The sequence below is a fragment of the Salvelinus fontinalis genome, chromosome 42, assembly GCF_029448725.1.
Source record: "Salvelinus fontinalis isolate EN_2023a chromosome 42, ASM2944872v1, whole genome shotgun sequence".
In the NCBI taxonomy this organism is placed as follows: Eukaryota; Metazoa; Chordata; class Actinopteri; order Salmoniformes; family Salmonidae; genus Salvelinus; species Salvelinus fontinalis.
In genome coordinates, this window is record NC_074706.1 from 2133130 (window position 1) to 2145284 (window position 12155).

Sequence of the window (12155 nt, forward strand, 5' to 3'; positions counted from 1 at the left end):
TAGTGTACATCTACAGGTTAACAGTTGACATGATATTTTATTTACTGACAGAGATATAGTAGAATCTAGTACAATACAGAGACAGTTTTGCAGGACACAGACTAAAAGGCATACTCTTACATAGTTGGTGAAAGGTGGCGCTCACACAGAACACATACTGTACAACGAGTGGACAAAACATTAGGAACACCTGCTCTTTCCATGACAGACTGACCAGGTGAATCCAAATGAACTCTATGATCACTTATTGATGTCACCTGTAAAATCCACTTCAAATCGGTGTACATGAAGGGGAGTAGACAGGCTAAAGGATTTTGAAGCCTTGAGAGAATTGAGACATGGATTGTGTATGTGTGACATTCAGAGGGTGAATGGGGGGTGCAACTCAGTATTAGGAAGGTGTTCTTACTGTTTTGTCCACTCAGTGTAAATCATAATACAATGACAGGTTATATTGACGTGCATAATTCAAATGTTAAATCATATTTCTGATCGTTTAAGGCTGGTTAACGCTTGGCTCTTGTTGCAGAACGACAGAAGGGAGGAGAAGCAAAGAGCTGCAGTGCCTGGTTATATAATGGACCTACAGTGGAGGTTGGAAACACATTGGCTCCCTCACTGAGCAATGTGTCATTTTAGATTTGGGGAACTATAAGTGATCATGGACACCTTGGTCTTCATTACAGGGCTAATCACAAAAAAACAGTGTGTGTGTTTGTGTGTCAGAGGAAGCTGGTGGGAGGAGCTATAGGAGGATGGGCTCATTGTAATGGCTGGAATGGAATTCATGGAATGGAGTCGAACGTGGTTTCTATATGTTTGATACCGTTCCACATGTTCCATTCCAAGTCTTTACAATAAGCCGTCCCTATAGCACCTCCCATCAGCCTCCTCGGGTGTGTGTGCCACTACGGGTGCATGCATGTTTGTGGCTAAGTGCAGGTAAGTGCTGGTTTTGTTCCACTACGACAGCTGGTCTCTACAGGAGGGGGTGGGAAGAGATACATGGACGGACGATGGCTGGTCTCTACAGGAGGGGGAAGATATAAAGGGACGGACGATGGCTGGTCTCTACAGGAGGGGGAAGAGATACATGGACGGACGATGGCTGGTCTCTACAGGAGGGGGAAGATATAAAGGGACGGACGATGGCTGGTCTCTACAGGAGGGGGAAGATATAAAGGAACGGACGATGGCTGGTCTCTACAGGAGGGGGAAGATATAAAGGGACGGACGATGGCTGATCTCTACAGGAGGGGGAAGATATAAAGGGACGGACGATGGCTGGTCTCTACAGGAGGGGGAAGATATAAAGGGACGGACGATGGCTGGTCTCTACAGGAGGGGGTAGATATAAAGGGACGGACGATGGCTGGTCTCTACAGGAGGGGGAAGATATAAAGGGACAGACGATGGCTGGTCTCTACAGGAGGGGGAAGATATAAAGGGACGGACGATGGCTGGTCTCTACAGGAGGGGGAAGATATAAAGGGACGGAAGATGGCTGGTCTCTACAGGAGGGGGAAGATATAAAGGGACGGACGATGGCTGGTCTCTACAGGAGGGGTAAGATATAAAGGGACGGACGATGGCTGGTCTCTACAGGAGGGGGAAGATATAAAGGGACGGATGATGGCTGGTCTCTACAGGAGGGGGAAGATATAAAGGGACGGACGATGGCTGGTCTCTACAGGAGGGGTAAGATATAAAGGGACGGATGATGGCTGGTCTCTACAGGAGGGGGAAGATATAAAGGGATGGACGATGGCTGGTCTCTACAGGAGGGGGAAGATATAAAGGGACGGATGATGGCTGGTCTCTACAGGAGGGGGAAGATATAAAGGGACGGATGATGGCTGGTCTCTACAGGAGGGGTAAGATATAAAGGGACGGATGATGGCTGGTCTCTACAGGAGGGGGAAGATATAAAGGGACGGACGATGGCTGGTCTCTACAGGAGGGGTAAGATATAAAGGGACGGACGGTGGCTGGTCTCTACAGGAGGGGGAAGATATAAAGGGATGGACGGCTCATTTCCTTTTTTCTTTCTCCGCCCCCAGACACCGCACCCCCTCCAGCAGCATAGGAGTACCATGGTGACGATCTACAGAGAGAGGGAGAAGGGGATGGAGGGAGAGAGAGGGAAAAGAGAGAGGGAAGGAGGGAGAGGGTGGGGAAGATTGGGTTGGTGGGTAAGAGATAGGGCGAGAGAGAGAAAGAGGGAGGGAGGGAGATTGAGAAAGAGAGCGGAAGAGTCACTGTTATTTTGCTGAGTAAAGGATCATATTGAGTGTGTGATGTAGAGGAAGTTGCAGAGACCTCTTAGTCCACCAGAGGGTGCTGTCCACCCTTTAACACTGACAGGCCAGACATAGTACATCTGTTGCATAATAGCATTTAACTCAGCAGTATGCCTTGCTGTAAATACCATAAGTAAGTGGTAACTAACTGCAGATATTTCCCCTATTAACACAGGGTTACTGCCCAGATGATCAGTATGTGTGTCACTGTGTGTGTTTCTGTGTGTATGACTGTGTCCATACATGACCAGGCACACAGGAGTAACTCACCCATGACCCGGGCCTGTAGCCTGACCCGCAGACGTTGGTCCTTCTTCCCCCGGCTGACCAGGGTCAGCTCCTCCTGCAGCACCCCCTCCTGGTGGGTGGTGTACTCACACGTCACCTTCACCCCACCTAGAGGGAGGGAGGGAGGGGGATAGCAGGAGATGGCAGATGGACCAAGAGAAAAAATAAATGGTTGGAGAGAGGGAGAGAGAGAGACAGGGAATGGACGGAGAGAGGGAGAGAGACAGGGAATGGACGGAGAGAGGGAGAGAGACAGGGAATGGACGGAGAGAGGGAGAGAGACAGGGAATGGATGGAGAGAGGGAGAGAGACAGGGAATGGACGGAGAGATGGAGAGAGACAGGGATTGGATGGATAGCAGGAGGGAAATAGGGAATGGATGGAGAGAGGGAGAGAGACAGACAGAGGTAAAAAAGAAAGGGAGAGAATGAAAGAAATACAGAAAGAAGGAGAGAAAGATGGAGACAGTCAATAATAAAAGGACAGGAATGTTCGGGGAAAGAGTGACATGAACACAGAGACAAAAAGGCGTCAGAAAGACAGAAGTAACGTAAGACAGAGACAGTAGTCTATTGAGTATTTACTTCAATGTAATTGGCCATAGCTTCCCCAAATACCATCAAATCTGTGTCTGAAATGCCACCATATTCCCTATATAGTACACTAATTTGATCAGGGCCTATAGGGAACATTCAATGTTTCAAGTTAATAGAATAGGCTGCTATCCGGGACACAACCCAGGGTTTTCTTACAGGAAGCCACTCTGAAAGCCCAGAGGGAAGCTCAGATTCTTTCCCCCTAAAACTCAAATGGTGCTCTATTCCCTACATTGTGTACTACCTTTGACCAGAGGTCTATGGGCCCGACGTATGGGCGCTGGTCAAAAGCAGTGCACTGTATAGGGAATGGGGTGACAAGGAGACATTTGGGACGAAGCCAGGGAAACAAATCAAATTGTATTGGTCACATGTGCCTTACAGTGAAATGCTTACTTATGAGCCCATAACTAACAATGCAGTTGGAATAAGAAAAATAAATAAAAGTAACAAGTAATTAAAGAGCAGCAGTAAAATAGCGAGAATATATACAGGGGGGTATCGGTACAGAGTCAATGTGCGGGGGCACCGGTTGGTCAAGGTAATTGAGGTAATATGTACATGTAGGTAGAGTTATTAAAGTGACTATGCATAGATGATAACAACAGAGAGTAGCAGCGGTGTAAAAGAGAGGTCTCCTCTCTCTGAATCGATTCAGGGCTGAAATGGGAGCTGATGTATTGATCTCTTTGGTCTTTGTTTCCATCTGGTAATAACTGTCTGGTGGTGGTTATATTCCTCTGGTAATAACTGTCTGGTGGTGGTTATATTCCTCTGGTAATAACTGTCTGGTGGTGGTTATATTCCTCTGGTAATGACTGTCAGTGGTGGTTATATTCCTCTGGTAATAACTGTCTGGTGGTGGTTATATTCCTCTGGTAATAACTGTCTGGTGGTGGTTATATTCCTCTGGTAATAACTGTCTGGTGGTGGTTATATTCCTCTGGTAATAACTGTCTGGTGGTGGTTATATTCCTCTGGTAATAACTGTCTGGTGGTGGTTATATTCCTCTGGTAATAACTGTCTGGTGGTGGTTATATTCCTCTGGTAATAACTGTCTGGTGGTGGTTATATTCCTCTGGTATTAACTGTCTGGTGCTGGTTATATTCCTCTGGTAATAACTGTCTGGTGGTGGTTATATTCCTCTGGTAATGACTGTCAGTGTTGGTTATATTCCTCTGGTAATAACTGTCTGGTGGTGGTTATATTCCTCTGGTAATAACTGTCTGGTGGTGGTTATATTCCTCTGGTAATGACTGTCAGTGGTGGTTATATTCCTCTGGTTATATTCCATCCTACCTCACTCTCCATGGGTAGGATGGCATTAGTGGGGAACAGGGGATGGAGAGCGAATCCAAAGAATGTAGAATAGGTGATAAAAGGGGAAGAGGTAGGGAAATTGTCGCCTTTGCGCCAGACAATAATTCATTGGGGACAGGGGATGGAGGGGGAGAGTGGAGTGGGAGAAAAGGTAGAAGAAGGAGGCAGACCTTCGCCAGTGATCCAGACAGACATTCAAGTTTCACAGGTTTGATAACATACCGGTTACAGTAATAGTAGGTTACAGTAATGACAGAAATCCGGTTACAGTAATAGTAGGTTACAGTAATGCCAGAAATCCAGTTACTGTAATAGTAGGTTACAGTAATGCCAGAAATCCGGTTACTGTAATAGTAGGTTACAGTAATGACGGAAACAGTGGCTTGTTATGGTGGTAATATGCTTGTTGGCAGAGACATGGGAGATCAGATATGCCTTGTTAGTGGTTTTCTGCCACGTTCAGGTCTACACTGCACCCATCTTTACCAGTATATCCATTTACTCAATTCATATCCATTTGGACGATTTAGATCCTGTACAAGGAACACAGAAGTAGAGGTCGACCGATTAATCGGAATGGCCGATTAATTAGGGCCGATTTCATGTTTTCATAACAATCGGAAATATTTTTTTTACACCTTTATTTAACTAGGCAAGTCAGTTAAGAAGACATTCTTATTTTCAATGACGGCCTAGGAACAGTGGGTTAACTGCCTTGTTCAGGGGCATAATGACAGATTTTTACCTTGTCAGCTCAGGGATTCAATCTTGCAACCTTACGGTGAACTAGTCCAACGCACCAACTACCTGCCTCTCATTGCACTCCACGAGGAGCCTGCCTGTTACTGCATTCGCGTAAGGGGCCAAGGTAAGTTGCTAGCTAGCATTAAACTTATCTTATAAAAAACAATCAATCAATCAATCATAATCACTAGTTAACTACACATGGTTGATGATATTACTAGTTTATCTAGCGTGTCCTGCGTTGCATATAATCAATGCGGTGCGAATTTGCGAAAAAGGACTGTTGTTGCACCAACGTGTACCTAACCATAAACATCAACGCCTTTCTTAAAATCAATACACAAATATATATTTTTAAACCTGCATATTTAGTTAATATTGCCCGCTAACATGAATTTCTTTGTGTCACTTCTCTTGCAACAGAGTCAGGGTATATGCAACAGTTTGGGCCGCCTGGCTCGTTGCAAACTAATTTTCCAGAATTTTACGTAATTATGACATAACATTGAAGGTTGTGCAATATAACAGGAATATTTAGACTTATGGATGCCACCCGTTCGATAAAATACAGAACGGTTCCGTATTTCACTAAAAGAATAAATGTTTTGTTTTCGAGATGATAGTTTCCGGATTCCACCATATTAATGACCTAAGGCTCGTATTTCTGTGTGTTATTATGTTATAATTAAGTCTATGATTTGATAGAGCAGTCTGACTGAGCGATGGTAGACACCAGCATGCTCGTAAGCATTCATTCAAACAGCAATTTTGTGCGTTTTGCCAGCAGCTCTTCGCAATGCTTCAAGCATTGCGCTGTTTATGACTTCAAGCCTATCAATTCCCGAGATTAGGCTGGTGTAACCGATGTGAAATGGCTAGCTAGTTAGCGGGGTGCGCGCTAATAGTGTTTCAAATGTCACTCGCTCTGAGACTTGGAGTAGTTGTTCCCCTTGCTCTGCATGGGTAACGCTGCTTCGAGGGTGGCTGTTGTTGATGTGTTCCTGGTTCGAGCCCAGGTAGGAGCGAGGAGAGGGACGGAAGCTATACTGTTACACTGGCAATACTAAAGAGCCTATAAGAACATCCAATAGTCAAAGGTATATGAAATACAAATCGTATAGAGAGAAATAGTCCTACAATTCCTATAATAACTACAACCTAAAACTTCTTACTTGGGAATATTGAAGACTCATGTTAAAAGGAACCACCAGCTTTCATATGTTCTCATGTTCTGACCAAGGAACTTAAACGTTAGCTTTCTTACATGGCACATATTGCACTTTTACTTTCTTCTCCAACACTTTGTTTTTGCATTATTTAAACCAAATTGAACATGTTTCATTATTTATTTGAAGCTAAATAGACTTTATTGATGTATTATATTAAGTTAAAATAAGTGTTCATTCAGTATTGTTGTAATTGTCATTATTACAAATAAATAAAAAATAATCGGCTGATTAATCGGTAGCGGCTTTTTTGGTCCTCCAATAATCGGTATCTGTATCGGCATTTAAAAATCATAATCGGTCGACCTCTACACAGAAGCAATCATCTCAGTTTCTATCCTGGGTCGCATTCAATAGGCTTCCAACAGTATAAAAACTGACTGAAACAGGAAGGGACGACCTGGACTCCAATAACTAACACTCATTTTCATTCTCCATTGCAAAACGGTTTAACGTTTTCTTTGGCATGCCCTAATGAATATGGCCCTGGTCTCCCACGTACCCTCTGGTGTGGGTGTGACACGGTTGACTTTGAGGAGGGGTCTGGGCGTCGGTGATGAGGAGGAAGGGAGGGAGCACACATCTTTCCCCAGCACAGGCACCTCTGGGAGGGTGAAGACGATCTCATAACGATGCAGACTCCTCAGGAACCCTACCTGGACAGAGAGAGAGTGTGTGAGAGAGAGAGAGAGGAGAAACACAGTACAAATTACATAAACACTTATTAAATACTCACACACTTCTTATGAAATGCGTTAAGTAGTTCTTATGAAGGTACCCATCAGGGGTCCATTCAGCAGGGCATAACGTTGTAGAAATATGTTATGAAGAACAAACATGGCTCTATGACCTGTAGAATAAGGAATCATGTCTGCTCTATACATAACATTTCAATCTGCAATGTTCAACAATGTTTGCCTACTGAACTTGGCACAAGCAATTCGAGCATTAGTATTCCAAACCCCGCCCACCTTAACCAGGAAGTTCCCATCAGGCTCTGGGAGAGCAGGGATGGCCGAATCCTTGGCTTTGTCCTCACGGTGAACAGGGGAGCCCATGGCATCCTCGTCGTCAGGGAAACGCACGCTTCCTCCCTTCGAGGTCGACCCTGGGGAAGAGGCAGTAAGAGCGTGACTCGGTCAGGGACAGAAATACACACACAGGCACGTACTGTACACACGCACACACATATAATTCATGCATGGCTAAGCAGCTGTATACGACTGCAAGTTTTCATTGCGCTTTTATGAGAGAGAGAGTGAGACAGAGAACGAGAGAGCGAGAGAGAGAGGGAGAGAGTTAGTGTTTTGGGTCATCAGTATAACTTAGGTCTGACATGGCATTAGGGCTTTACAAACAGAGGGAAGGGAATTGAAAATCCATGCACTTAGAGACAATCGCTGGCAGATTAATTAATTAATTAAAGTTCGGGCGATATCAGTTGCATTCACACAGACAGAGGGGCAGACGGACAGACAGACAGACAGAAACAGACACACATAGAAGTCAAGGACTCACCCTTCCTGCCTGTTGCCATGTCAATGTCAGGCCAGGAATGATGGATCACACTGTATCAGTCTGAATTTGTGATGTCATCATTACCCTCCTTCAGAGAACATGACAAGGAACAATGTAAGGAGATAGAGAGAGAGGGAGAACAAGAGAGATGGAGAGAGAAAAGGGGGAGTGAGATGAGGAATGAAATAGGGGAAGAGTGAGGTGAGAGAGGGAGAGAAAGAGACCAAGTCATAATTTCTTTGTAAAGGTGACAGCTCCTCAACAACAGTTTCTTCTGGCTTCTGTCATTTTCTGCCAAAAACCTCCCTCAGACTCAACCACCTCTTCGAACTAGAAGTAGGACAAAGTAGCCCCTAGGCCTAGACACTAATCTAAGTTAAGCACTTTCCCCTCTAATTACGGTCATGATTTGGGTATAAGCGATGGCTGATCCTAGACCTGTGAATCAAAATAGGAAAAGCACTCACACATCTGAGGTTACTTGTCGCATGGTGTTTGGCAATAATTCTATGATATTCTTAACGTAAAAGTCGAATAAACTAAAGTGTCACTGGCAAAGTCATAATGGTATAGTGGTTTATTTTCTTTAGCTCTGGGCCAGGTAGCAGCTTCTACCCAAAAGTACTCTGGTACTGTAGCTTGTCAATCTGCTGGATAGAGCCCTAGATTGAGTTCCAAATGGTACCCTAGTGCATTTCTTTTAACAAGGTCCCATAGGGGAATAGGGTGCCATCTGTTCGGCACGTCAACAATAATCTTTGACCTTTAATTTAATCCTACTGCGGCTTTATCAATATCATTAGAAGCGCCCAGCTGTGAGTCCAGTCCAGTGTTGCAGACAAAGGCGCGGCTAAACGACTCACTGACCTGCTCACTAAAGATGCTTAACTCAGCCCCCAAAGCTTACCGGCGGGATTAGAGGAAGAAACTAGAAAAAGTAATATCTTACAGTTTTACCATGGGGAGTTGGGTACCTAGCCTAATTCACACAATCCTCTCTAATACGGAAACACTGGAGGGGGAATAGCCTTGAGTGTTATGTAACATAAACTAGAATGGGGAGAAAATAGAACACAGAACAGAGAGAAGCTCATTCCATTCCTCATTCAAACTCAATCCCCTCTATTTATAACGGACTTAATGTACCATCGACAGTTATCCAGTGGTGGAAAAAGTACCCAATTGTCATCCTTGAGTTAAAGTAAAGACCCTAATAGAAAATGACTGAAGTGGAAGTGAAAGTAGTATACTACTTGAGTAAAAATCTAAAACGATCTGGTTTTAAATACACTTAAAGATGCACCATGCAGAAATAACTCCATCATTTCCTGGTTGCTAAAATTGTAATAGGTTGCCTAATTCCAGTTTATGTGGCAAAACAAGCAAGTAGAGAATCATTGTACCATGAAAACTGCTGTGAAATATATTTTCCATAACCAAAAATATTTTATTTTAAGCTGTTTGAAGCTTGTGTACAAAACGGAAAGTAAAAGACTCAAAAACATAGAAATGGAACACATAGAATAGATACACCACTTCTTAGACTTGCTTTCAATGAGAATGACATATCTATCACTCACATTTCTATGTGCATTTGGTTGAGGTCACCCAAAAAGTGACATATTGTAGCTTTAAGTATCAAAAGTAGAAGCTATAAATCCTTCCAAATTCCTTATATTACAAACCAGACGGGACAATTTCCTTTTTTTAAGGATAGCCAGGGGCACACTCCAACACTGACCACCAGACCATTTACAAACACTCAGACATCATTTACAAACAAAGCATCTGTGTTAAGTGAGTTCGCCAGATCAGAGGCAGTATGGATGACCAGGGATGTTCTCTTGATAAGTGTATGAATTGGACCATTCTTCCCTGTACTGCTAAGCATTGGAATGTTATCGAGTAGCCTAGCCTACTGTTGGTGTCAGGGAAAATAAGGCCTAGTAAAAAGTACAGTCCATTCGGAAAGTATTCAGACCCCTTCACTTTTTCCACATTTTTTACGTTACAGCATTATTCTATTTTTTTTATACATTTTTTATCAATCTACACACAATACCCGATAATGACAAAGCGAAAACAGGTTTTTAGAAATGTTTGCAAATGTATTAAAAATAAAAAGCATAAATACCTCATTTACATAAGTATTCAGACCCTTTGCTATGAGACTCGATATTGAGCTCAGGTGCATCCTGTTTTCATTGATCATCCTTAAGATGTTTCTACAACTTGATTGGAGTCCACCTGTGATAACATAAATTGATTGGACATGATTTAGAAAGGCACACACCTGTCTATTTAAGGTCCCACAGTTGACAGTGCACGTCAGAGCAAAAACCAAGCCATGAGGTCGAAGGAATTGTCTGTAGAGCTCCGAGACAGGATTGTGTTAAGACACAGATCTGGGGAAAGGTAACAAAAAAATTCTGCAGCATTGATGGTCCCCAAAAAAAACAGTTGCATCCATCATTCTTGGAGTGGCTTCGGGACAAGTCTCTGAATGTCCTTGAGAGGCCCAGCCAGAGCCCGGATTTGAACCCAATCGAACATCTCTGGAGACCTGAAAATAGCTGTGCAGCGACACTCCCCATCCAACCTAACAGAACTTGAGAGGATCAGCAGAGAAGAATGGGAGAAACTCCCCAAATACAGGTGTGCCAAGCTTGTAGCATCATACCCAAGAAGACTCAAGGCTGTAATCAATGCCAAAGGTACTTCAACAAAGTACTGAGTAAAGGGTCTGAATACTTATGTAAATGTGATGTTTCATTTTTTTGCAAACCTGTTTTTCTTTGTCATTGTGGAGTAGTATGTGTAGATTGATGAGTTAAAATAAAAAATAAGGCTGTAACCTAACAAAATGTGGAAAATGTCAAGGGGTCTGAAAACTTTCAGAATGCACTGTTGTAGGCTTCAAGTAAAGTACAGATATCCCCACCCCCCCCCCCAAAAAAATATTAAGTAGTAGTCTACTTCAAAGTATATTTTACTTCGTTACTTTACACCACTGCAGTTATCAATGGGACCTGGACGCATTGTGCAAAGGCATCGCGGTTGGTAGGCTTCTACCTTATTTGACACTGTCACTGTTCTACATGCAAATGCGGCACTGTTGGGAACGACCCAGCCCCGAGCCGCCACCACCGCGTCAACAGAGAGGGACATCGATACGTGCGCCGTCCGGGACATTTTTTTACCGGTTTTAGACAAATTACAAAATACTTGCGAATAGGAAGTGTTCCTTCGGCTGGTTGGGTTGTTTATTGAATATATAGCCAATTCAATGCTGTTCCTGTCAATCACATAGCCCACCAGTGTTTTTATTCTAATGTTACAATTTCCATATTGACGATCACACACACTGCATGCCCATTGGATGGAGTGCGCATCAAAACTGGTCCATAGGCACAGAGTTGCATTTGCTGTCGTTTCAACGGATGGGCAAAACGGCAACGAATAGATTTGGACAACAACAACATATTCTTTATATTGTCATTGTGACATAAATCAAATCGAATATATTCAACCTGGGAGAGACAGACAGACAGACAGATGGGCAGATAGCCTAGCCTACGCCCAGTTTGATGTCAATACGATATGAACCTCCGAACTGGATTCCCCCCAGGTGCAAGAAAGCGTTTATGAAAATGTGCAACGTAATTAAAAAACCTATCGAAGCACTTACCGCTTTGGAGATGTGTTCAGTGCTTAGTGATGATGGTATCTGACAGTGGAAAGCGTTACCATCCCAAACGGCATGCTGCTTGCTGTGTTTGTCTAATCTCTTATTTCCGAGGCTCTACTCAGTCTCCTCTCCAGCTCTCCTCCTCCCGACCGACGCAGTCTACAACAGCCATGCATGGCGCGTCGCTTTCTCGGTGACCTACAGCTGCAGTCTTTGGCGGATGCAGGCATCGCGAGGAGGGGATGTTTTTCAACACCCCTCGTGTAAACATCACGTTTACACTGTAATTATTCTGCCTATTAGATAGGTGTGGTATTGACCCTATACCTGCTTTCAGATTTAATGAAATGCAGGCTATCATTTGGAGAAATATTTTATTTGTAGCCTTATTGAATATGCTAATTTAATAGGCTCTAACAGGGTATAATATAATATAATAGCCTATACAATACTGTACTAGAAAGTTCAACAAG

General features: G+C 43.5%; 1 protein-coding gene across 1 annotated transcript; it reads right to left on the minus strand.

Moving 5' to 3' along the window:
• Positions 1 to 17: 17 nt before the first annotated feature.
• Positions 18 to 11860, minus strand: LOC129841572 (UPF0687 protein C20orf27 homolog). The gene is made up of 6 exons (XM_055909910.1): positions 11683 to 11860; positions 7995 to 8082; positions 7448 to 7584; positions 6979 to 7132; positions 2571 to 2696; positions 18 to 2104 (listed from the first exon to the last, which is right to left on the minus strand). Exons 2-6 carry the CDS (start codon positions 8011 to 8013, stop codon positions 2031 to 2033), a joined length of 510 nt encoding a protein of 169 aa, XP_055765885.1. The 5' UTR covers positions 8014 to 8082; positions 11683 to 11860; the 3' UTR covers positions 18 to 2030.
• Positions 11861 to 12155: the final 295 nt, after the last annotated feature.

What these genes read in the sequence shown, in the direction of transcription:
- LOC129841572 (XM_055909910.1), bottom strand. An exon ending in ATGGGAACTTCCTGGTTAAG is followed by an intron (nt 7,133 to 7,447) that starts GTGGGCGGGGTT and finishes CTCTCTGTCCAG; the next exon opens with GTAGGGTTCCTGAGGAGTCT. An exon ending in GCTACAGGCCCGGGTCATGG is followed by an intron (nt 2,105 to 2,570) that starts GTGAGTTACTCC and finishes CTCTCTCTGTAG; the next exon opens with ATCGTCACCATGGTACTCCT.